At 50.5% G+C, this 25,203-nt stretch overlaps 1 protein-coding gene across 1 annotated transcript in view; it reads left to right on the top strand.

The window, feature by feature from the left end:
• PNOC (prepronociceptin) overlaps positions 1–25,203 on the top strand; it is a 54,195-nt gene that overhangs the window by 26,421 nt on the left and 2,571 nt on the right. The window contains exon 2 of the mRNA XM_082218073.1: positions 14,230–14,381. Coding sequence (XP_082074199.1) covers positions 14,249–14,381 — 133 coding nt within the window. The 5' untranslated portion in view covers positions 14,230–14,248. The remainder of the gene's footprint in view (positions 1–14,229; positions 14,382–25,203) is intronic.

Below are 25,203 nucleotides of genomic sequence, written 5' to 3' on the forward strand. Positions count from 1 at the left end.
TCCTGTGTTCGAATCCTGCACGCTGGCTTCCCATAATGGCCACCTGGTCTGGCCACTGTGAAAACAGGATTCTGGACTAAATGGGCCCTTGGTCTGGTCCAAAAGGCCTCTTCATCTTCACTTACACTCAGATGATTTCAGACTTCGTTGAAGCCTCTGCTAATGCAAGTGTGGGCTTTCTTTGGACCTGTAAGATGTCTTATCTTTCAAGTTACAGATAGGTAGCCGTGTTGGTCTGCCTTAGTCAAAATAAAAAAATTCCTTCCAGTAGCACCTTAAAGACCAACTAAGTTAGTTCTTGGTATGAGCTTTCGTGTGCATGCACACTTGGTATCTGAAGAAGTGTGCATGCACACGAAAGCTCATACCAAGAACTAACTTAGTTGGTCTTTAAGGTGCTACTGGAAGGAATTTTTTTATTTTATCTTTCAAGCTTATCATAGACCCTTGCACATTTACAATTCCCAGAATCTGCTTGGAACTATTATTTTGTTTATTCATTTATTGGTGTATAATATGCCTGTTTATTGGCTTCTCTCTGCATTTTTTTGCAGTTAAAGAGAATTGTGGGGGCTTTTAGCCCTTTTTTATTGCTCCCCATTAAATTTTTTTCCACATTTGCTAAAAATTAGGAGTTGCAGCAATTGTTGTTTTAATGACCTAGATTTACACTCATAACCATTTTACGGTGTTGAGCAGCACAAATTGTCAATATTGTCATGTACAAATTTCCTTGACTTGATGCACCATTCTTCCTTTATTGGGTTTTAGGAATTGTTTTGCCCCTCTGTTCTGCCAACACAATTATTTCCCTCGGCCTCCAATTAGGTGATGCCTCCGATCTTTCTCTCTCTCTTTTTTTTTAAGGGGGTTGAATCTATGAGTAATCCTGAAAACTCAGAGTGGTGGAATGAGAGACAGGGAACATGGAACACAATTTACAAAATTAAAATATATTGGGGGGGGGGAGTGGATAGAAATTCATTCTTTTCTCTCTCGAATTTGGAGTCACTGCAAGAAATGGTTATTTGTTGAATTTATACCCCCACCCTCCCGCCACATGGAGTCCAGGGTGGCAGACAGATAGACAATGAAATAAACAGAGCAAAAACATCCTGGCTGAAATTATCAATTTGTCTCTTGGCACGGGGACATTCCCAGGGGAGCTGAAGGAAGCAGTGGTGTGTCCGCTCTTAAAGAAAACTTCATTAGATCCCTTAGATCTATCCAATTACCGCCCAGTTTCGAATCTTCTGTATCTGGGTAAGGTAATTGAGAGAGCGGTTGCTGAACAGCTTGGTAGGTTTCTGGAGGAAACATCGGGTTTAGATCCATTTCAGTCCAGTTTCCATCCTGGTTTTGGGACCGAAACGGCTCTGGTCACCCTAACAGATGATCTCCGTAGACAACTGGATCAAGGCGGGTCAGGACTGCTGGTCCTTTTAGTCAGCAGCCTTTGACATGGTCGATCATGATCTTCTGGACCATCGCCTCGCAGACGTGGGGATACAGGGCGTAGCCCGTAACTGGCTGTGCACTTTTATCTCTGGTCGGGGACAGAGGGTGGTGCTAGGGAGGGAGATGTCGTCGCACCACTCCTTGGTGTGTGGAGTGCTGCAGGGCGCAATCCTCTCCCCAATGCTTTTTAACATCTTTATGCGCCCCCTCGCCCAGATTGTCCAGAGCTTTGGGCTGGGTTGTCACCAATATGCTGATGACACTCAGCTCTATCTGCTGATGGATGGCCACACCGACTCAGCCCCAGACACACTGACCAGATACTTGGAAGCTGTGGCTGGATGGTTGCGTGGGAACCAGTTGAAACTAAATCCTTCAAAGACAGAGGTCCTATGGCTGGGTCAGGATGGCATGGGGATGAGGGACCAACTCCCTTCTCTTGCGGGGGCCCAATTAGTGCCATTGCCTTCCGTTAGGAGTTTGGGTGTAATCCTTGACGCCTCCCTTTCCACGGAGGCGCAGGTTACAGCAACAGCCAAGGCGGCATTTTTCCACCTTTGCCGCATTAAGCAGTTGGTCCCTTACCTTTCCCGCCCCGACCTGGCCACAGTGATCCATGCGACGGTCACCTCCAGGCTTGACTACTGTAATTCGCTCTACACGGGGCTGCCCTTGAAACTGTCCCAGAAACTCCAACGGGTCCCAACAGGGACCTCACGGGGTCCCTGCCATGGGAGCATATTCACCCAGTACTTTACCAGTTGCACTGGCTCCTGGTGGAGTATAGGGTCAAGTTTAAGGTGCTGGTTTTGACCTTTAATGCCCATCCCTAAGCCCCTGTATATAACAGACGCGGGTGGTGCTGTGGTCTAAACCACCGAGCCTCTTGGGCTTGCTGATCGGAAGGTCGGCAGTTCGAATCCTGGTGACGGGGTAAGCTCCCTTTGCTCTGTCCCAGTTTCTGCCAACCTGGCAGTTCGAAAGCACACCAGTGCAAGTAGAAAGAGAGGTACCACTGTGGCAGGAAGGTAAACGGCGTTTCTGTGCGCTCTGGTTTCCATCGCGGTGTTCTGTTGTGCCAGAAGCAGCTTAGTCCTGCTGGGCACATGACCCAGAAAGCTGTCTGTGGACAAAGTCTGGCTCCCTCAGCCTGAATTGCGAGATACCATAGTCGCCTTTGACTGCACTTAACCTTCCAGGAATCCTTTACCTTTATTTTTTACCTATAACAGTTCAGTTTGGATTGGGAAAGATTTAAGCAACCTCCACTGTAGCTGCCACAGGGAAGGAAAACATGATTCTAGCACAACCACTCTAAATATTGCCATAAGCACTGAGTACAGCCGTCCCTGGACCTCACATACACTGTGTGGGCTTATGTCTTTAGCTCCTTCATCCAAGCAATGGACCAAATGTGGAACTGCACAGCTGACCGGCCCCTTGCCTCACAAACTCCATTGTTGAATATCATTATCACACCTCATTTTGCTGCCGGCTGCAGATCCACGAATGGTATTCAGGAGAGATGGATTTAAGGAATTAGAAATCTAGGAAATGAAGGAGACTCACACACAGAAGCGTAATATCATTTGGGGGTTAATTGTCCGCGGCCGAAGCATTTGGGACGGCAGCGGGTCATAAACTCTGCCTGAGTCACTGATGCGACCCTCTGGCTCAAAACAAGGAGGGGGAGGCCACTGGCGTTTTCGGGTTGCGGCAGTATTTTATTTAAAATTCAGCAGATAACAGAACCGCTCTCCTTCAAACGGCAGAATCCCGCTCCCGGGAGAGCAGGTAGTGTTGCTGTGAGTATATGGCCTTTATTTTGGGGTTTAAAAAGCTGCCTGAGCATCCCTAGATCAGAGTCATAGAATTGTAGGGTTGGGAGAGATCTCCAAAGGTCCTCTAGTCTAGCCCCTCGCAGTGCAGGAACCACAGCTAAAGAATCCCTGGGCAGGTTGGTACCCAACTCTTCCAAGGAAGGAGGGTCCACCACCTTTGAAAGGAGTCCCTTCTACTGTTGATCAGCTGCTACCATCAGGAAACTCTTCCTAATGTTTAGTTAGAATCTCTTTCCTTTCGCCATGTTAATGCCTCTATCCCAGGTGAGGACCTGGCCTGGAAAGAAATCTTAGCCTGTGCTACCCCACTGACCTCCAGTCTTCCCTTCAACACTCCAAACAATCAAAATCTGGCCATTTATTAATTTCTAGGGTTTGGGGGAGGGGTCCTCCACTCCAAATCTATAACAGTACAGTGGACGCTCGGGTTGAGAACGTGATCCGTGTGGGAAGCACGATCGCAACCCCCAGTGCTGCATCTGCGCACGCGCGGGTTGCAATTCGGCGCTTCTGCGCATGAGCAAAGCATGATTTAGCACTTCTGCGCACACACAGCAGCCCGTACGGTCGCCACACGAGTGACAGCCGTGTGGACGTGGCGCAAGCGGTGCCCACACTGCGTGTGCGCCCTCCGCCTCTCTACAGCTGGGGGGAGGTAGCAGGCCATCTTGTCACCACCCCCAACCAGTCCTGGGGCACCCTCCCTCTGCCCCCCCCTTTGTACGCCCCTGGGTGTGAGGGAATATTGTCTTTTCCTTCACAAATCCTGTCTTAAGGGCACATTTAAGATATGAATAGGGTGTGAGCCTGTGACCTGGCTCAGGAACTAAGTATTTATCACTACAAAAGACTGGCCAGGCTCCCCAGGCAATCCAATCAAGTGACCATTAAACAGGTAGCCTGTCAGACGAGATAAACAACGCACTCAGATTTTTGCTGTAGACCGCCTTTTCTTTGATGTGGGTATGATGTATCTGGGGGGTGGTCTTAGGTTACACCCCTTCTGTGATGGCTTACTAGCTGCTTTGCTTCTCAATATGCTCTGGTTGGCCTCTGTTATATTCTCCTACCGATAGGGAACCTACGTAAGGACTCTATATGGGCTCTTGGATACCCCATAAGGGAAAAAAGGCCAGATTTTTGTTCACAACAGGTGCAAGGGAAAGGTAGGTGTCTTGGGAGATGCGAAGGTCTTCAGAAAAAGGAGCCTTCAAAACAGAGGTCTAGAATCTCTTTGAACCAACACCTTGAACTTACCTCAGTAGCTGGTTGGCAGTCCGTGCCATTGACTCCCTGAGCTTTCCACATAAAAACCACCGTATCAGACCACATGGGCTCCTTGCGAGCTTGCCTTGCGCGCTTGATAAGAGACATTTACAGCGCCTCATCATTTCTGAGTCCGGCCAAATTCCCACTGCGGTGATTGATGTGAGAATCAGCGCTCCAATCACACACCCACTTCTTTGATTGCACATCGCATCCATCCCAGACTCATCGCTTCCCATAAACTCCTGAGCCCGTCTCCAAAACAAAGGCAGTTTCTCCCCCTCTTCCTCCTGCTATCATCTGCCCATCACCCATTGCCCTAATCAAGTTGTAAATTAATCCCCCAACTCTGGCTAAGAGATTTCTGACCAGAGAGATATTTTTAGCCTTTCCTTTCAGGACACAGCTCGGTATCTTTGTTGTCGCTTTTAAGGGAGAAAAGAAGAAAATGCTTGAGTGGCGTTAAAGGACTGATGGTGCTTGATTCCTAATCAGACATGAGGAATGGCTTTTATTCTGACTTGTCTCCCACAAGCCCTCTTCTCAGAAGTTGCTTAAATGATTGCTAAGGGGCTGCAAAGATATGTCTGTGCAGGAAATTTTGCAAGTTGGCTCTCTCCAGATGGCGTGGGCATTTCCAGATCCATGGGATCATAGAACTGTAGCGCTGGAGAGGGACCCGAGAGTCATCTAGTCCAACCCCCCCTGCAACACATCTACATTGGATAAGTTTGCATTATTGTGGTCTGAGGATGTGGACAAACTGCGTCAAGAAGTGCAGCCGGCCACCTCTTCGCTTGACCTCTGTCCATCATGGCTTCTTAGAGCTAGCCATAGTGGCCGGATTGGGCGCAACCAGAGAGTAAGCAATGCTTCACTGGAAGAGGATGAAGTGCCGTCCCCTTTGAAGAAGGTGGTGGTGTAGCAGGAACCCCCCCACCCCAATCATTCTGTTTGCACAAACTTCACACACACTCACACTCACACACTACATACGCCACATTTCTGTTATAAATTCATAGAAAATCAACCATACATCGGATTTGCACTGTTCCATTTTTTTTACTCCATGTGACAAGAACTATCAAAGGGGGGTGGCTTGGTTTCTGGTCAGCCATAATCCCTTCACCATCCCAGCACATCCACAGGAGCCCTGCCCAGTTGCTATGTCAACCCTGATAATCCCAGACAGAAGACAATCAAAATCACAAAGAACAGTGGATTCACCACAGACTGAAACAAAGGACAATGATCAGATCTTCCCTCTGGGGGCAGGAAACTGCAAACTCCCCATTGTCATCTGGAAAGTACTCATGGGGAGGGGGAAAGGAGGAACCAGCTGGGTGACAGGACACTCAGGTTACCACCACAACTCCTCCCTCAACCCCTCCTTTCTGTAATGTATGCATGATGTCAACCCCTCCTTTCTGAAATGTATGCATGATGTTTCTGGGGGTGGGCTTGACCTAGAGGAGGGGAATTTCAAAAGCTTTTATAAGGCCTTGCACACCATCTTTCTGGGTCTTTCCTCTCTCTTGCAAGTGAAGGGAATACCCTGTTGCAACAGTTCAATAAAGGCCAAGCCTACAGGCTGCTGTTTTGCTCCAAGTTATCCTGGTTGGTGTCTTTACTTTTTGTCCAAGGGAGCCCTCAGATTTTTCCGTTAACAGTGGTGTGTCACTTCCTTAAGAAGTCCATGAAGGAGAGTGTGTTGGGGGTAACCCAAGAAACGTGGTCCAGGTCCAGTCCAGAATCCGAACGTTCCGCGAGGAGTCAGTCCGACAGGGCCAAGGCAGGACATGAGGCAGGAATCCAGGCAAGGACAGGTACAGGATCTCAGGCAGGATCTAGCATACAGCAACATTGCTCCCGCAACCTGGGGCAGGGTCCAACAGCCTTTTATCTCTGTCGGGGTAACGGCCGGTCCTGATCCCCCAGCAACTCACCTCTCTGTTTCGCCCAAAGGTGAGCACTCCTCCTGCGAGTACTCAGGTCTCTCCTTCTCTCAGACTTCAGTCTCTGCATCTCAGGAGACGCCGGTGGGTTACTAGACCCAGAGGCCGCCTCAGCCTCCCCTGACCCAACCGGTAGTGGAGCAGCTATAAGCGATGGCCCAGCTGGAGGCAACGAGGTCATCCCCGCCTCTGAAGCCAGGGCAGGATCAGGCCCCTGACTTGGCCCAGCTGGTGCTTGTTGCAGGGGAACCTGTGCAGACTGGGACTCTTCAGGATCAGGCCCCAGACTTGGTTCGGGTGCTGCCTGATGCAAAGGATCCGGTGAAGAATGAGACTCCTCTGGCTCCGAGCCCGAGTCCAAGGCCATCACAGAAAGGGCCACACTGGCTATGCTCTGCACCGCCACAATTGGAGGCAGCAACACATCTGAATCCCAGTTCCTGGAAACCACAGGAGGGAATAGAGTGTTGCTCCTGTGTTCAAATCCTGCTTGCGGGTTCCCCATAATGGGCTTCTGGCTGGCCACTGTGAGAACAGGATGTGGGACTACTCTGTGAACTGCCCTGAGAGCTTCGGATGAAGGACAGTACACAAAATAAAACTCTGTGATGTCTTCTTCTTCTTTGGCGATCACTTGTAGCCAAGTAAGATGGTCTTCCATGAACACAGTCTTAACAGGGACTCCGTAAGTGGCAGTGGAGGCCAATTCTGGCCCCACACGTCCTTTCACAGTGGGGACATTGGTTTCCAGGAGCGGGAGTTGATCTCGGTGTGGATTTGCAAAGCGTGCCTTCCTCTTAGCACGTTTCTCCCTCGCGTCCTGAGTTCGAGTGTCTTCAAAGCCCATGACACCTTTGGTCAAGGCTGTTCTCCAACTGGAGCGCTCGCAGGCCAGTGTTTCCCAATTGTCGGTGTTTATACTACATTCTTTTAGATTTGCCTTGAGACAGTCTTTAAACCTCTTTTGTGGACCACCAGCATTACTCTTTCAGGGAAACCTCAAAGTCAGTACTTCCCATGGCACCCAGTCTAACTGATCTTCAGGTGCCTAGTAAAAACATTTTACTGTCATGAGTGTTTGAGGGCTCTGCTTTTTAGTGCCTCTCAGCAGCTTGTAGAATTTAAAAGGGCCTGGGGGCCTTGTTGCTACTGAACTGCTTTTGTTTCCCCTTTTTATTTTGCTGTTTTAATTGTTTTGCCATTGGTGGTTCTTAAAACAAGCTGTGAATTGCTTTGAGAGTTGTCTGTTGAAAGGCAGGATGGAGTTCTTTTTTAAAAAATACAGCTGTAGCCCTAAGCACACTTTTTTATATATATAATATTTTATTAGGTTTTGACAGTAGAAAAGTTTAGAAAACACAAAAGGCAACTGCAAAACAAATACAAAATACAAAAGCACAAAAATACAAAATACAAAAATACAAACATTAAACACAAAAAGAAGAAAAAACACATATAGAAGAAAAACAAAATTTCTCTCTTTCTTAATCTCTCCACTTTAAATTGACTTATTTTCCTGACTTCCTCGCGTCTCCCATTATTGTATCCCTTTTAAATTTAGTTCAGCAAATTCCTGATCTATTAATTTATCTATTATTAGTCCCCTTATACTTTTTACCTTGTTGCTAGAGCCCCTTCAATTCATTTCAATGTCGTCAACATTCAAAAATTTTACAATGTTTCTGCAAATAAATTTTAAATTTCCTCCAATCTTCTTCCACCGACTCTTCTCATAGAATCATAGAATCATAGAATCATAGAGTTGGAAGAGACCACAAGGGCCATCGAGTCCAACCCCCTGCCAAGCAGGAAACACCATCAGAGCACTCCTGACATATGGTTGTCAAGCCTCTGCTTAAAGACCTCCAAAGTAGGAGACTCCACCACACTCCTTGGCAGCAAATTCCACTGTCAAACAGCTCTTACTGTCAGGAAGTTCTTCCTAATGTTTAGGTGGAATCTTCTTTCTTGTAGTTTGGATCCATTGCTCCGTGTCCGCTTCTCCGGAGCAGCAGAAAACAACCTTTCTCCCTCCTCTATGTGACATCCTTTTATATATTTGAACATGGCTATCATATCACCCCTTAACCTCCTCTTCTCCAGGCTAAACATGCCCAGCTCCCTTAGCCGTTCCTCATAAGGCATCGTTTCCAGGCCTTTGACCATTTTGATTGCCCTCCTCTGGACACGTTCCAGTTTGTCAGTGTCCTTCTTGAATTGTGGTGCCCAGAACTGGACACAGTACTCCAGGTGAGGTCTGACCAGAGCAGAATACAGTGGCACTATTACTTCCCTTGATCTAGATGCTATACTCCTATTGATGCAGCCCAGAATTGCATTGGCTTTTTTAGCTGCCGCGTCACACTGTTGGCTCATGTCAAGTTTGTGGTCAACCAAGACTCCTAGATCCTTTTCACATGTACTGCTCTCAAGCCAGGTGTCACCCATCTTGTATTTGTGCCTCTCATTTTTTTTGCCCAAGTGCAATACTTTACATTTCTCCCTGTTAAAATTCATCTTGTTTGTTTTGGCCCAGTTCTCTAATCTGTCAAGGTCGTTTTGAAGTGTGATCCTGTCCTCTGGGGTGTTAGCCACCCCTCCCAGTTTGGTGTCATCTGCAAATTTGATCAGGATGCCCTTGAGTCCATCATCCAAGTCGTTGATAAAGATGTTGAATAAGACCGGGCCCAAGACAGAACCCTGTGGCACCCCACTAGTCACTCTTCTCCACTCTTCTCCCTGGTCTCGGATTCTGCCAGTCATTTCCGCCATCTCCATATAGTCTATTAGTTGCATCTGCCATTCTTCCAAGATGGGTAGGTCTTGCTGCTGCTGTAGCGTACATAAAGAAAATTCTATCCTTTAACACCAATTGGCCAACAATGCCCAGGAGGAAGGCCTCTGGTTTCAGCCCTAAGCACACTTTTGTGCACTGTGGAGAGTAAGGCTTGTTGAGTAAAGAGGAGTTTACTTCTAAGGAAACATGCAGAGGACAGAGGCAAGAAAGTACTTCTTTCCACAAGGGCCAACATTGATGCCAAAATCCAGCACTGCCTGAGCTCTGCGAGTGCGGCTTTCTCCCGATTGAAGTCCAGAGTGTTTGAGGACATTCGCAGGGAAACCAAAATGCTTGTTTACAAAGCTACTGTACTATCAACCTTACAATATTCTTGTGAAACATGGACCACTTATAAACGCCATCTCCAGCTCCTCGAAAGATTCCATCAATAGTGTCTCTGAAAAACTTTACACATCACTTGGGAAGACAGGTTAACTAATGCCAGTGTACTGGAAGAAGCAAAGATCACCAGTGTTGAAGCAATGATTCTTCAACATCAACTTCGTTGGACTGGGCATGTTGTGCGGATGCCTAATTATCGTCTCCCAAAGAAACTACTCTATTCCGAACTTAAAAATGGAAAGCGTAGTGCAGGTGGTCAACAAAAGAGGTTTAAAGACTGTCTCAAGGCAAATCTAAAAAAATGTAGTATAAACACCGACAGTTGGGAACCACTGGCCTGCGAGCGCTCCAGCCTTTACCAAAGGTGTCAAGGGATTTGAAGACACCCGAACTCAGGATGCAAGGGAGGAATGTGCTAAGAAGAAGAAGAAGAGTTTGGATTTGATATCTCGCCTTTCACTCCCCTTCAGGAGTCTCAAAGCGGCTAACAATCTCCTTTCCGTTCCTCCCCCACAACAAACACTCTGTGAGGTGAGTGGGGCTGAGAGACTTCAGAGATGTATGACTGGCCCAAGGTCACCCGGCAGCTGCATGTGGAGGAGCGGAGACGCGAACCCGGTTCCCCAGATTTCGAGACTACCGCTCTTAACCACTACACCACACTGGCTAAGAGGAAGGCGCGCTTGGCAAATCCACACCGTGATCAACTCTTGCCCGGGAACCAATGTCCCCACTGTGGAAGGACGTGTGGATCCAGAATGGGCCTCCACAGTCACTTACGGACTCATTGTTAAAACAGTGTTTTGGAAGACAATCTCTTCCAACTCTACAATGTGTCTCTTCCAACTCTACAATTCTTTGATTCTGTGATTCTCAAATGCTGCACTAGATGAGTCACTTGTCTTGACCCCGCAGAACTGTTCTTGTGTACACATCCAAGCCAGGCAAGAGAGCTCAAGGAGGACAGAGAGCTGCAGCCTTGGGAAAGGGGTGTGGCCATGGGAGGGGTCCAAGGGCCAGATAGGGACGTCTGGAGAGCCACACTTGGCCTCCAGGCCTGAAGTTCCCCACTCTACTCTATCGCTTGCTTTATTCCCCCCTCCCCAAAATGTTATTTTCATAGAATCATGGTTTTATTGAAGCCAAACAAAGCAAAAGCAAAAGAGCAGCACAATAGATCAGGCAGATACTTAAATCAGGTAAGTAGAGTACTTGAGACCACGAGGAAAGCCAGATTTCACCTTGTACTGTTGTGGAGGGAGAGTCCTGCATGTCTGCATTTGTTGTATGGAAGATACAATCCCGTCAAACAGAACAGAATCTTTCATGATCCTCCAACACATGACTTACGAGTTGTTGTTTTTTCAGACAGTGTTAAAATCCACATAATTTAATACCAGAGAGGGAGTCGCAAGTTCTGGGAAACTTTCCATTTGGGGGAAATTGAGGTTTCAACATCCATGGGCACATTCCACTTGTTCCATGTCTAGAAAGCACAGATCTGAGAGGTTTTCCATTCATCCTGCTGCTTTCTCTGGGAAAAGCTACTGTTTACCGCTGAATCAGAACAAACGTCAACCCGCAGAAAAATCAACTGATGTTTGTTCTGATTCAGCAGGAAAGTTTCCCGGGAGAAAGCAGCTGGACAAGGAGAAGATTGTATGACCCTCGTGTCAAGAAAGTTCCTGAGAGTTGAACCCTCTCAGCAGATCTTCTCATAGCTTGATTTCTTGCATCAATCAGGGTGTTTGGACTTGAGGGCTTGCGTGGCAAGTCCCGTCCCCCCAGTGGAAATAAAGACACATGACACAATTATTAAGGTTAATGGGCTAAAAAAGGCCACAACTTTATTGGTTACAGGTATTGGCTTAGGCATTGGTCCTAACCAACAATATCCGACTTCAGCCCGTCCGCTAGAAGCCCGGGAAGGGTTAACCACCAGTAGGGGAGTCCTGCTGATGCACATCAACTAGGAACTCCTCCGGGGTCACAGATAGGGGGCGTGTCTTAGACCCTCACCTCCATAGGCTTCGGACAGGGCCACGCCCCCTGGAATCCTTTATCCGACTACCCTTCAATATGCGGGGCAGGTGATGGCGCTACCTCCCCTCTTCTCCAGCAATATTCCAATGCCTAACCGCCAACCTTTACAAAGTTGTGATGATTTGCTACGAGGTAGATGAAAACCAAGTGGCTGGTGCCAATTTGCCAAGTGGAAAAATTCCTGCCAGGCCCCTCAACGGTGACCAACCAAGGTCCATAGCAAGGTCAAGGAATGGAAACCTTATTGGGCAGGAGGGTGGGAAAAAGCAGGAACAGTTGGCAGGCAGGGAAAGAGGGAGATCCCTGTCTGTGCCTGCCTTAAATAGGGCAGACCACGCCCCCAGAGCCAGCCGATTGGCTGGCCAGGGTGTGACGTGGCCGGGAATCTCCCCAATTGCGCGGGGCTGGGCTCCAGCCGCCAAGCGCGTGGTGGAGCCGTGAAGCCCGCAACCCCACCTCCTCTGTAGGGTGGAAGTGGCTTTGCAAGACCTGCTGCAACATTTAATCTACCAACGACCACCATCTCTAGCCTCCCCAGGGTCAGAGATGGCCTTTCCTTTTCCTTTTCCTTTCCTCCTTGGGGTGAGCAAGCCACATTGCTTTCCGAAGCATGCTAACTGTACGCGATGCTCACATCGTTTTCCCGGCACCGGCGAGGTAAGGCGAGGGTTGCAAGCGCGTCACAAATAGAGCTCCCCTCCAGCCAGGAAGCATAATTCTTTGTTCCATCTGCCAGCAAACCTTGGAGCCGGTCAGGAGCTATCTCGCCCTGCATGAGATGAAACGCAGATCCAGAATTTCACAAATAGAGGCAGGGAGGAGGTGGGGAAACAGGCTTCGAGTACCCTCCTGCCTCGGGGTCCGATTCTCTTAATTTACTTAATGAGTAACTGCACCGTCACAGGTTCTGCTTGAGCCGTCACACCAGTGAGCAATGCTAGGGTTTGTTTCAGCATGGAGGGAAGGGCGTCACCAGAGCTCCCCCCCCCAGCCGAAGCTCAGTTCCGGCACCTTTCAGGTGGGCGCCATTGCCATGCTAAGACAACAAAGGAGAAGTTCATGCTAAGCTCTGGCACCCCTTTTTCTAGAAAAATGGCACTCGGTGTCACCTTCATAAGTCAGCTGCAAGAGACCTTTCTGCACAACTTGTGAAAGCCGCCCGTGTTTCCTTTTCATTTGTTTATTTGTTTACATTTAAAAAATTGTATACTGCTGTGTGGCTTTAAAAAAATCTTAATCATAATAATAATAGTAATAATTATTATTTATTTATATCCCGCCCTCCCCAGCCGAAGCCGGGCTTAGAGCGGCTAACAACAGTAAAAGTAACAGTTTACATAAAATCACAATCAATCAATTAAAATACATTCTAAAATCAATTCATTCTAAAATCAATTCTTCTAAAGTCAGGCAGTCAGGAAGGAGCGGAAGAGTAGAAGAGCAGTTCCCCTGCTTTCTCAAATCAGCAGCTCAGGAGATTCTTGCAATGGGAGGGGGTGAAAATATCAACACACCCTCCGCGCCACACACCCCTCGGGACTGCGCCCGCCCTGGCAGTGCAGGCATATGTTCTGCTGCTACCGGGATGTAAGGGTTCAGGTGACCCCCGGGGTACCCTGGACCTAAGTTGTTCAGGGATTTGTAAATGAATGCAAAAGCCTTGAACCTGGCTCAGTAGGAAGTGGGCATGTTCTTGCACCCGTGGCCCTGCTGTCACCTGTATTGTCCTTCAAATCCCTCTTCAGAACCCCCCCTTATCTGCAAATCCTTTGAATTTATATACTCCTTGATTGTAAGCATATGCCCGCTTACAGATTAGCCTCCACCAGAGCCAGGGCCTTTTCAACACTGGCCCCAGCCTGGTGGAGCGCTCTGTCTCATGAGACCAGGGCCCTGCAGGATCTGATTTCTTTCCACAGGGCTTGTAAGACAGAGCTGTTCTGCCTGGCCTTTGGCTTGGAATCAACTTGATCCCCTTCCCCTCTTTCCTTTTTCCTTTCTCCTCCTGTGATGGAACTCCTATTTGGGGACTTCCCTGGCTTTTTTCTGGCCCACGTAGGACCAGTCTGGATAGTTAGCATTGGTGAAGACTTGACGTTTTTATCCCCCCCAAAGTTTTTTTATTTGAGTGTCCACTGAAATGAGATTGTATTTTAATCTTGTTTTTTAAGCTGTATTTCAATCAATTGTTTTTATATTGGTGTTAGCCGCCCTGAGCCCAGTCTTGGCTGAGGACGGCGGGGTATAAATAAAATTTTTTTTATTATTATTATTATTATTATTATTATTATTATTATTATTATTATTACTATTATTATTATTAAGCATAAACCTCTGTGGGGAGGCAATCCCGCAGGACTGGCGAGAATGACAAAAAACCTACTGGGTTGGAGTTTTCTTCCACTTCTGGTGGTCCAGAGTCAGGGAACCGGCAAGGACAGTTCCATCTCTTGACCATTCCACTCTCCCCGGTTCCTTTTTGCAGGTTTTTGAGAGCTGACACCATGAGGCTCCTCCTTTGGAACGTCTTGTCGTTCTGCCTGCTTGCTTACGCCCTCAGCGACTGCCGGAGAGACTGCCTGAACTGCCACAGACATTTGTACAGCCACCAGCAGGATGACTTCAGCCTTCTGGTGAGTAGTCCAAGCAGCGGCGGGCTTGGGTCATATGGCAGCCACTGCCAGGCAAACCTACCCGATCCATCATTTGTGAACCAATGCACATCCTTTGAAATTTGCACTTCTCTGAATTTTGCAATGAGGTTCTCCAGCCAAGTCGTGTGTACAGAAGTGCAACGAAGAACAAATTAGGGGAGATTGCTTTGCAAAAATGCATATATTAGGCAGAATTGCATGCATTTGCACTGAAGTGCTGGTGAGTTTTTAGTAAAGGTACAGTGGTACCTCATGTTAAGTACTTAATTCGTTCCTCCCGCTGCTGCCGTGCCGCTGGAGCACGATTTCTGTTCTCATCCTGAAGCAAAGTTCTTAACCTGAAGCACTATTTCTGGGTTAGCGGAGTCTGTAACCTGAAGAGCATGTAACTTGAAGCATATGTAATCCAAGGTACCACTGTAAAGGTAAAGGGACCCCTGACCATTAGGTCCAGTTGTGGCCGACTCTGGGGTTGTGGTGCTCATTTTGCTTTACTGGCCAAGGGAGTCGGCGTATAGCTTCCAGGTCATGTGGCCAGCATGACTAAGCCACTTCTGGCGAACCAGAGCAGCGCATGGAAACGCCGTTTACCTTCCCGCCGGAGTGGTACCTCTTTATCTACTTGCACTTTGATGTGCTTTCAAACTGCTAGGTTGGCAGGAGCAGGGACCGAGCAACGGGAGCTCACCCCATCGTGGGGATTCGAACCGCCGACATTCTGATCAGCAAGTCCTAGGCTCTGTGGTTTAACCCACAGCGCCACTTGCGTCCCCGTGCCACCCTCACAGCATCATGTGAAAATGTGGAGAACTGAACATAAGATTGGGAAAAAATATGGACCAAAACTGACACAAAACTCAACACAGGCCACCTGAAGCCACTGCCTCACTCTGCCCAATGCTAGGGCCAGCCTGTTCTTGATATGCCAGCAATGATTTTGGGCCGCCTTCCAAGCTCCAGTCCAGGCAGCTCAAACACCAGGTTTCAAAGGAAGAGGTAAACACCGTTCTCATCTCCACGCTTTTCCTCCCTCCTTGGCTGATCAACAGTGACACTTTTTGCAATGGCCTTTTTCTCCTTCCCTCTCCCGCTTCTGGCGCTTCCTCCTTCCCATTTGATGAGAATTTATGTCCCAGCCATTCCCTGCCCTGGCTCCATTTCTCATTGAGTGGGGCCACAAAGAAAGATCGTCGCCAAGGCATCCGTCTGCATTCATCTAGGTCACCATCTGAGCCCACCTTGGAAGCGTGTTCCAGTCCCGCCGATTCACACCTGCCTGTGCAATAAGCTTATTTTAGGATAACTCCCCCCCCCAAACTCCTGTGAAGCATCTCTGAAACAGAAAGTGAATCCAGAAGAGGTCTTTGCCCATCTGGTCCCTTCCAGATATCCTGGGGCTATGTGGTCCTGTGCCCCAGGCCAGCCCTTGGGGGCTGGACTAGATGACTCTAGAGGACCCTTCCAATTCTACAATTCTCTGATTCTGTAAAGAAGTCCTTTCTTCTACTGTATCTGTCATGAATCGTCCAACATTCCACTTCATCAAATGTCCACGACTTCCAGTTTTATGAGAAAGGGAGAAAAAAATCATCCATTTTCTCAATGTCATGCATGATTTTATAAACTCCTATGATGTAAATTAAAAAGTCCCAAATGCTGCAATCTTTTATTCCCCCATAGAGGAGTCCCTCCATCTCCTTGATCATTCTGGTTGCCAAACGACCAAAGAGGGCTTCTCTGAAATTAAGGCATGGACAGGATTCTTCGCCTCAAAATTATAGGAAGTTCAATGCACTCTTATGTCCTTGACTTTGGAGGGCTTCCTTTCCACAGCTGATACTGTCATGGCTGGACGGTTTGTGGACTGGAATGAATGAATGAATGAAAGCATGCATGAATGAATGAATTAGCAAACCAAGGAGCGAAGCCAGCTTCAGCTGTCTGGGCTGGACTCCGCATGGTGCTGGCAAATCTCCTGCCCATTAAGAAAATGCAGTGGACAGGTCATTAAGATTCATTTAGTCAGCCGCCTCATTTCAGGGAAATGCCAATTTCGCCACCAGCCACACACACACAATCAATGGGTGCAACCTTGAATCTCACTCCAAGGGCACTGCAGAAGGCAGAGGTTCTCTGCTAGCCTGGTGCAGTGGTTAGAGCAGGGGTCAGCAAACTTTTTCAGCAGGGGGCCGGTCCACTGTCCCTCAGACCTTGTGGGGGGCTGGACTATATTTTTTTTTGGGGGGGGGAGATGAACGCCTTGCTATGCCCTACAAATAACCCAGAGGTGCATTTTAAATAAAAGCACTGTCAGAGCTGCTTCAAGATCCTAGCTCACAGAGGATCACGCTAGCCAGCGGGCACTTTGTAAAAGTCTTTATTGAGTTACAGTTTCCATTCTCAAGCGGCTGCGTGCAGCTCTACGTCTTATGGTTAGACCGGCGAAGCTCTGTCTGAGTCCCCGCCTCCTGTACACCAACTTAATATCCTAGCCTTACTCCACCTTTTCCGCCTGACCGTTCTTCTCTGGGTCCCTCTGCCCCCCGTGGTCTCTTCCTTCCGGGACTCTTCTGACGCTGACCCCCCGGACCCTTCTGTCTCCTTGCGGCGGGCTTTAGGACCTGGCTCCCTTTCCGGGCTGCTTACTGTGCCGCCTTCCTGTGCATTTGAACTTGGCGCGCGCGCCCAACCTTCCACTTTCCGCTTGACCGTTGCTTCGCTCTCCGATGGAGGTGTGGCCACTCCTGACTCATGTCCTCCCCCCTGCGGCGAGCCGCCGGATCCCGATGCCTGGCGCCCTTCCTCCCCACTGCGCTCTGTTGGGGACGTTGGCCCCGATTTCCAACTGCTGCTCTCTGAACCCCCTTTTGTCCCTTCCTCCTGGGGTGTCCCCCTAAGCTCCCCCCTTGCTCTGGTCACTGGCGCTCCTTTCTGTGAATCTTCCGATTCACTGGAAAGACTCGGAGATCTCGGGTCGTCGTCATCGCTCATCTTTCCTTCGGACTCCTCCCCCTCGCTCTCTGTTTCCTCCCTTGCCCTCGCCTCTGCTCCTGAACCCCTGACATCCATCCCCCCTCGAAGCCCCCCCTTCCCCTCCTTCAGGTGTGGGTGCTGGGCGCTCCATTGTCATGGGGGCGAATGCCGGATACAGTTCGCTTCCTGTGGCGGGCATCCAACAGAAGACTTCCGGTTCTTCCTCCCTGCGCTCGTCGACGACGGTCACCTCCTCTTCCATCTCTGTGCCGCCGTGCTCGAACCCAAGATCCTCCCCGAACACGTCCAAGTCAGTCTCTGCGTCGGTCGCTCCCGGATCCGTCGCTCGAGCTGGACCCTCCAGCCACTTCCTGCGCCACTGCTCCTCTGGTCGATCATCCCACCAATACGAGGGTTCTGAGGCCGATCCCGAGGGTGACCCCTCCGGGGAACGCGTGTCCAGTGTCGGTTCCTCGTCCGAGTCGAACCCCCGGAACGTGCTGGCGGAAAGCGTGGGTGTGAAAAGCCAGTCGTCGAAAAACTCGGCTGGCATGGGCCTGTGCGGGAAGAGGGCATGAAACTCGTCTTTGAGCAGAGGTTCCTCCAAAGCGTAGCCTGGCACCCAGCTGTTGGCACTGGCTGAAGTGCCCTCTCTGGCGAGAAGGTATTCTACTCCCTCTTCCCCCCATCTAGAGTCCAAAATCTCTGTGACCTCGTTGATGGGCTCCTCCTGTGTCACTCCCGCCTGCTCGCTCCCCTCCCGGAGCGGACTCGGTGCCTTTCCTGGCTCCTGAAATCTGTGAGGCGCCTTGTAGGGAGTGAGCACCGATCTGTGGAACACCGGATGCATTCTGGATCCCTCCGGAAGTGTCAGCCAGAAGGCCACCGGGTTGACCTGTGCCTCGACTTGGTAGGGTCCCAGCTGTTTATGTCCTAGTTTCTTCTTCGCTAACGACCTGGCCGGCACTGCGTGGGCTGCCAACCATACCCAGTCGCCCACGCGGATCTCTTCGCCAACCCTCCTGTGTTTGTCCGCTTGCACCTTGTATACGTGCTTAGCCAGCTCCAGGTGCCGCCGAAGCTGATCGTGGACCTCCTGCAACTCCGACGCGAACGCGTCTGCTGTCTGCGGCTCCCCCTCTCCCATTCTTTCCAGTCCCAGGAAGGTTCTGGGGTGTCTTCCATTGTTGGCGAAGAACGGCGTCACCCCCGTGGACACGTGCTTCGTGTTGTTGTAGGCGAACTCGGCGAGAGGCAGGTAATCCACCCACGTCGCGGGCTGTTGATTTGCATAACACCTCAGATACTGCTGCATGATGGCATTGACCCGCTCCGCTTGTCCGTTGGTCTGCGGGTGTCTCGCCGACGCCAGGTTAATCTTGACGTTCAGGAAGCCCATCAGCTTCTGCCAGAAGTTCGAGATGAACTGTCGCCCCCGGTCGGACAGAATAGACCGCGGCAGACCGTGGACCTTGAACACGTGATCTATGAACAGTTTGGCCGTTTGTTCCGCCGTGGCCACCTTCGCACACGGAATGAAATGTGCCATCTTGGAGAACAAGTCCACCACTACTAGCACAGCCGTTTTGCCCCTCGAGCTGGGCAGATCCGTGACGAAGTCCAGGGCGACTCTCTCCCATGGTTCGAACGGAGTTTGCAGCGGTTCCAGCAGTCCGGCCGGCGGTCTGTGCACTGGTTTGGCCCTCTGGCAGGTGTCGCACCTCGCCACGTAGTCCGCAACTTCCCCCCTCATTCCGGGCCACCAGAAGTCTCTGGCGACTAATTCCACCGTCTTCTCCTTGCCAAAGTGCCCGGCAGTGGGAGCGTCATGCAGCTGCTGCAGTACCTTGGCGCGAAGTTCGTCTCCCGGCACGTAGATGGCCCCTTTACGGATGAGCAAGCCATCTCGCACTTGGAACTCGTCGGTTGCAGCCGTACCCCTGTGCACCTCTGCCATCTTTGTTTGCGCGAAGGAGTCATCCTGCAACGCTCGTCGCACCGCATCCAGGTTAACTGTCGCCGAAGCGCACGCCCACACGGTCGGTGCGAAGATGTGCATGGCGGCCGCTGGCGCCGCCTCCTCTAGATACTGTGGTTTACGGGATAGGGCATCCGCCATGACGTTGGTGTCTCCTGGGACATACTCTATTCGGAAGTCGAAGTCCGCAAAGAACTCAGCCCAACATATCTGCCTCTGGTTCAGGAACTGCGCCGTGCGCCAGTGCTCCAGATTCTTGTGGTCCGTGCAGACCTGCACCGTGTGCTTGGCGCCGATCAGGAAGTGCCTCCACGCCTTGAATGCTGCATGAATGGCCAGCAACTCCCTGTCCCAGATGGTGTAGTTCTGTTCAGACTTGCTGAGCTTCCTGGAGTAGAACGCTGCCGGCCTCCAAACCCCCTGCGGGTCTTTCTGCAGCAGGACAGCTCCCACGGCCCTGTCAGACGCGTCCGTCTCCACCCTCATCGGCCTGCTGGGGTCGACATGCAGCAGCTGCTCTTCCGACGCGAAGAGACGCTTGAGTGCCTGAAAGGACCGCTCCGCCTGTTCCGTCCAGATGAATTTCTTCTTCTTGGAACTGAGCGTGTCTGTGATGGCCGCCGTTTGCATAGCAAACCCCCTGATAAACTTGCGGTAGAAGTTCGCAAAGCCAACAAACCGCTGGACCTCCTTCCGGTTGCGCGGGCTTTTCCAATCCAACACTGCGCGAACCTTGCCGCTGTCCATGGCGAGCCCCTTGTCTGACAACTTGTAGCCCAGGAAATCTACCTCCGTCACGTCGAACTGGCACTTTTCCAGCTTGGCGTACAGCCTATGCTGCTTTAACCTGCTCAGCACTTCCTTGACGTCGCTGTCGTGATCCTGCTGGGACTCAGAAAATATCAGGATGTCATCTAAGAAGCAGACACACGTCTTGTAGAGGAGCCCCGCTAACACGTGATGCATGAAAGCTTGAAAACAGTGGGCGCCATTTTGTAGTCCAAAAGGCATAACTCTGTATTCGTAGGTGCCTAGGGGCGTGAACATGGCCGTCTTCCACTCATCTCCTTCCCGCATGCGAATGAGGTTGTACGCCCCTCGCAGGTCCAACTTGGTGAACACGCGGCCCTTGCGTACCGTCGCGAGGAGGTCGTCGATCCTGGGCATGGGCAAGTCCGATGGCTTGGTCATGCTGTTTAAGGTCTGATAGTCCACAACGAGCCTTTTCTGGGGTGTGTCCCGCTTCTTAACAAAGAATACAGGACTGCCCCCCGCTGCCTTGGACTCCCGGATGAAACCGCGCTCCAAATTATGCTCTATGAATTCTTTGAGTTCCTGTAGTTCGTCCTCAGACATGGAATACAGCTTCCCCTTTGGTAGCGCCGCCCCTGGCAGTAGGTCAATTTTGCAGTCATATGGTCTGTGAGGGGGAAGCCTGTCCGCCTCCTTCTCGCAGAAAACCTCTAAAAATCCAGCGTATTTGTGGGGGATTGCTTGCAGCGTCCCCAGCTGCAGCTGTGTCTCCTCCTCTTCTCCCTCCTGCCGGGGCAGAATGCAGTGTTCAGCGCAATATGATGAGCCGAAGACCAGCTGCCGCTGGTACCAAGCCAACGTCGGACTGTGTCTGTCCAGCCAACTCATGCCCAAGACAATAGGCGTGTCCGACAGTCTGGTGACATTAAAACTGATGACTTCCCTGTGATTTCCAAGTCGCATCACCATTGGTGGCATTTGCTTCACCACCTGCCCCCCTAGCAGCTCCCTGCCATCCACTGTGACGACCTGCAGGGGCAGCGTGGCAGGCAGCAGCTGTATAGCGTGCTTATCAACAAAGTCCTGCCCTATAAAGTCAGCATTGCTTCCTGAGTCAACGGTGATTGGCACGTCCAGAATGAGGCCATTGGGTAGCTGGAGCGATGAAGTGAGCTGCACTACCGGTTTGGGTGGGAGGGGATCCATGGGCTGCAAAATCTCTGGGGACTGCTTCACTGACTTGTCTGGCTGGGCCCCAGTGCCTCTGTCTCCAGCCAGACTCCGTCGTTTCCCTGCTGTGATTCTCTGTGCTGAGGAGCTGCAGTCACTGTTGCAGAGGCTGCATTGAGCTTGTGGATCCTCTGGGGACACTCTTTCGCCATATGCTGCGGACTTTCGCAGATGTAACACTTCCGGTCCCCTCTAGGAGGCTTCGCTTTGACTGCTCCCGGTGCCAGGGCTCTGGTTGCTGACTGAGCCCTGGCACCGCCAACCTCCATAGGTTCCGCTCCCCCTCCTGGCGGAGGTGTGGATTGCGCACGCGCAGCTTCCCTGGGAACGAAGGAGAACCCTCTCGCTGTTTCGCGCCCTCCACGCCCTTCGTCCCTGCTCCATGGACGTTGCTCCAGCCGCACCCCAACAGCCAGCGCCCTCTGAACGATCTCCTGCGTGGTCCGGGGTCTCTCCCCCCTTGCAATTTTGTCCTTAACCGCGCTGTTCAATCCTTCCCAAAACAGGTCTCTGACTGGAGCCGAATCTCTGTCCCATTCCAGGGCACTGACCAATGCAAAAAAGCGGGCGTGGTACTGTCTTACACTGGCCCTCCCTTGCTTCAGCCCATGCACCTCTTTCCGGGCAAGATCCACGTCTATGCTTGATAAAAAGCACCCATCCATCGCTTTAATAAAGGCATCCGCATTTTGGAGTGCTGGATCCTTATCCCTCCACAAATTGCGCAGCCACGCTTTAGCATCTCCATGCAAATGGGACATGATGAATCCCACCTTCTCTTTCTCATCTCTAAAGTCTTTGTTCAGCAGTTGCAGTGCACACTTTACATCTGCTCTAAAGTTGGGGTACTGTTGCAAATTCCCATCGAAGTGAGAGACCAGACCGCCTGTTCGTCTCCCCAACCCAATCCCCTCCGGTTTGGGTGTCAGTTGCCCTTGCTTCATAAGCATTTCCAACCTGACCTGGAGATCCCTGTAGGTGGCAGCTGCGTCCTCCTCTCTCTTCCTGGATGCAAGCGCCTCGGCATTCAGTCGTGTCACTGCTTCTCTGAGTTCCGCTATCTGCTGTTCGGCCGTCATATTGCCTGCCGTTCGTGAGCTCGCAAGTAGGCACCCGCTTTCTCTCCTCTCCGCGAGACCGTAGATGCCCACAATTTATGAGACAGAGCTTACTGTCAGAGCTGCTTCAAGATCCTAGCTCACAGAGGATCACGCTAGCCAGCGGGCACTTTGTAAAAGTCTTTATTGAGTTACAGTTTCCATTCTCAAGCGGCTGCGTGCAGCTCTACGTCTTATGGGTTAGACCGGCGAAGCTCTGTCTGAGTCCCCGCCTCCTGTACACCAACTTAATATCCTAGCCTTACTCCACCTTTTCCGCCTGACCGTTCTTCTCTGGGTCCCTCTGCCCCCCGTGGTCTCTTCCTTCCGGGACTCTTCTGACGCTGACCCCCCGGACCCTTCTGTCTCCTTGCGGCGGGCTTTAGGACCTGGCTCCCTTTCCGGGCTGCTTACTGTGCCGCCTTCCTGTGCATTTGAACTTGGCGCGCGCGCCCAACCTTCCACTTTCCGCTTGACCGTTGCTTCGCTCTCCGATGGAGGTGTGGCCACTCCTGACTCATGTCCTCCCCCCTGCGGCGAGCCGCCGGATCCCGATGCCTGGCACCCTTCCTCCCCACTGCGCTCTGTTGGGGACGTTGGCCCCGATTTCCAACTGCTGCTCTCTGAACCCCCTTTTGTCCCTTCCTCCTGGGGTGTCCCCCTAAGCTCCCCCCTTGCTCTGGTCACTGGCGCTCCTTTCTGTGAATCTTCCGATTCACTGGAAAGACTCGGAGATCTCGGGTCGTCGTCATCACTCATCTTTCCTTCGGACTCCTCCCCCTCGCTCTCTGTTTCCTCCCTTGCCCTCGCCTCTGCTCCTGAACCCCTGATAAGCACACATTCTACTGATGTAAAAACACGCTGATTCCCAGACCGTCCACAGGCCGGATTGAGAAGGCAATTGGGCTGCATCTGGCCCCCAGGCCTTAGTTTGCCTATCCCTGCCCTGGGAACTTCCCCCTGCATTAATTTGCCTGGTCAGTGAGCTCTCAGCACGCTGGCTCCCCGCACATGAGATCAGCCGTCACCAGCAATGTCTCTTGAAGCTCTAGAGTCAGGCCACATGGTGGAGCTGAACAAATATCTCAGCTCAGTTCATAGCTGTCAAGTGTCCCTTATTTGGCGGGACAGTCCCTTATCCCAGCGCCATGTCCCGCTGCTGTCCCTTATTGATGATGTCCCTTAAATAAGCTACTGAATGCAATGGGGCCCTTTCTATGTCCAGCTGTCCTTTGTCAACAACAAATTGTTGCTTTTTTTGTGTTGAATATATGCTATATGGTAATTTATGGTCCTAATAGGTATCTAAAGCCATTTGCACGCAACAAAATATGTATTTTATCAAAGTAATTGTTGATCCCTTATTTTGGCTGCTGAACCCTTATTTTGGCTGCTGATCCCTTATTTTCGAGGCTGCTGGTCCCTTATTTTCAAATCTGTAAGTTGACAGCTATGGCTCAGTTTGCCAAAGCAAGAGCAATTTCAAAAGGCCTCCCTTCTGCGTGAAGAAGCCATTCGGGACAAAAAATGTAGAACTCTCTGCTCAGAAGACCCAGGAAACTTCAGAACTTATAATTAGTCCAAGTTCCCCACTTTGCTCTTCCTTGAGTCAGGCTGTGCAGAATAAATAGACAGCTAAACTTTTGCTGCGCAGCGTTTTAAAAAAATACAGACAAGCCGCCACACACACACACACACACACACACACACACACACACATTGTGGGTAGAATTAAATGCAAGCAGTTCACCTGCTAATGAAAGTTGGGGGTGGAGAAGGGAAGCCTTTGGAAACAGTAGCCTGATCGCAGAAGTAAGCGGTTTAGCAACCTGAGCGTGAAAAGAGAGTTGGGTTCTTTGCTCTTGGCATTCAAAGACCCCTTGCTGTGAATTCAATTCCTTTCCAGCAAAGGGGGGAAAGGAAGTTACTGTCTTATAATTGACTTCTGATGAAAGTCAGTGATCCCTCTAAGAACCTGTTTGCAATCAATTAGTTATGGGGTGAGAAGAGATGAACAGAGAAAGTTTGGGGTCTGGGGGAAAAAATATCTCCTGGCTACCTGCTAATATATGCAAGACTGGGACCTCCTCAAATACAAGCGAAGTGTCACCACTTGACCCAATGCCAGCAATTCAACCTTGTCATCCCGTGCTATCTGGGACCAGTCTTTGCATTAGACCATGGGTAGGCAAAAAAGGTACACAGGGAGGTGAAGCCCAAATTCACCTTTCTTTAAGGGTTAAATGGCATCGAAATGAGGAGAGCCAGTTAAAGTATGGATTTTCTACGAATTTATAAAGCTAAGTATCTAGCTGTCGTCGAAAGGATACATTCAGTCATGATATTTGTAGCATTGTTGGGTGGCACTGTGGGTTAAACCACAGAGCCTGGGACTTGCCGATCAGAAGGTCGGCGGTTCAAATCCCCGCGACGGGGTGAGCTCCCGTTGCTCGGTCCCTGCTCCTGCCAACCTAGCAGTTCGAAAGCACGTCAAAGTGCAAGTAGATAAATAGGTAAATACCTTCTGGCGGAAAGGTAAACGGCGTTTCCGTGCACTGCTCTGGTTTGCCAGAAGCGGCTTAGTCATGCTGGCCACATGACCCGGAAGCTGTATGCCGGCTCCCTCGGCCAATAAAGCGAGATGAGCGCCGCAACCCCAGAGTCAGCCATGACTGGACCTAATGGTCAGGGGTTCCTTTACCTTTACCTTTAACAACTTTAAAGACGTGCCCCCCTTTATTTCCGTAACAGTGCTTACAGTCTTCTTAAGTTTA

This window comes from Podarcis vaucheri (genome assembly GCF_965113315.1).
Source record: "Podarcis vaucheri genome assembly, chromosome: 3".
In the NCBI taxonomy this organism is placed as follows: domain Eukaryota; kingdom Metazoa; phylum Chordata; class Lepidosauria; order Squamata; family Lacertidae; genus Podarcis; species Podarcis vaucheri.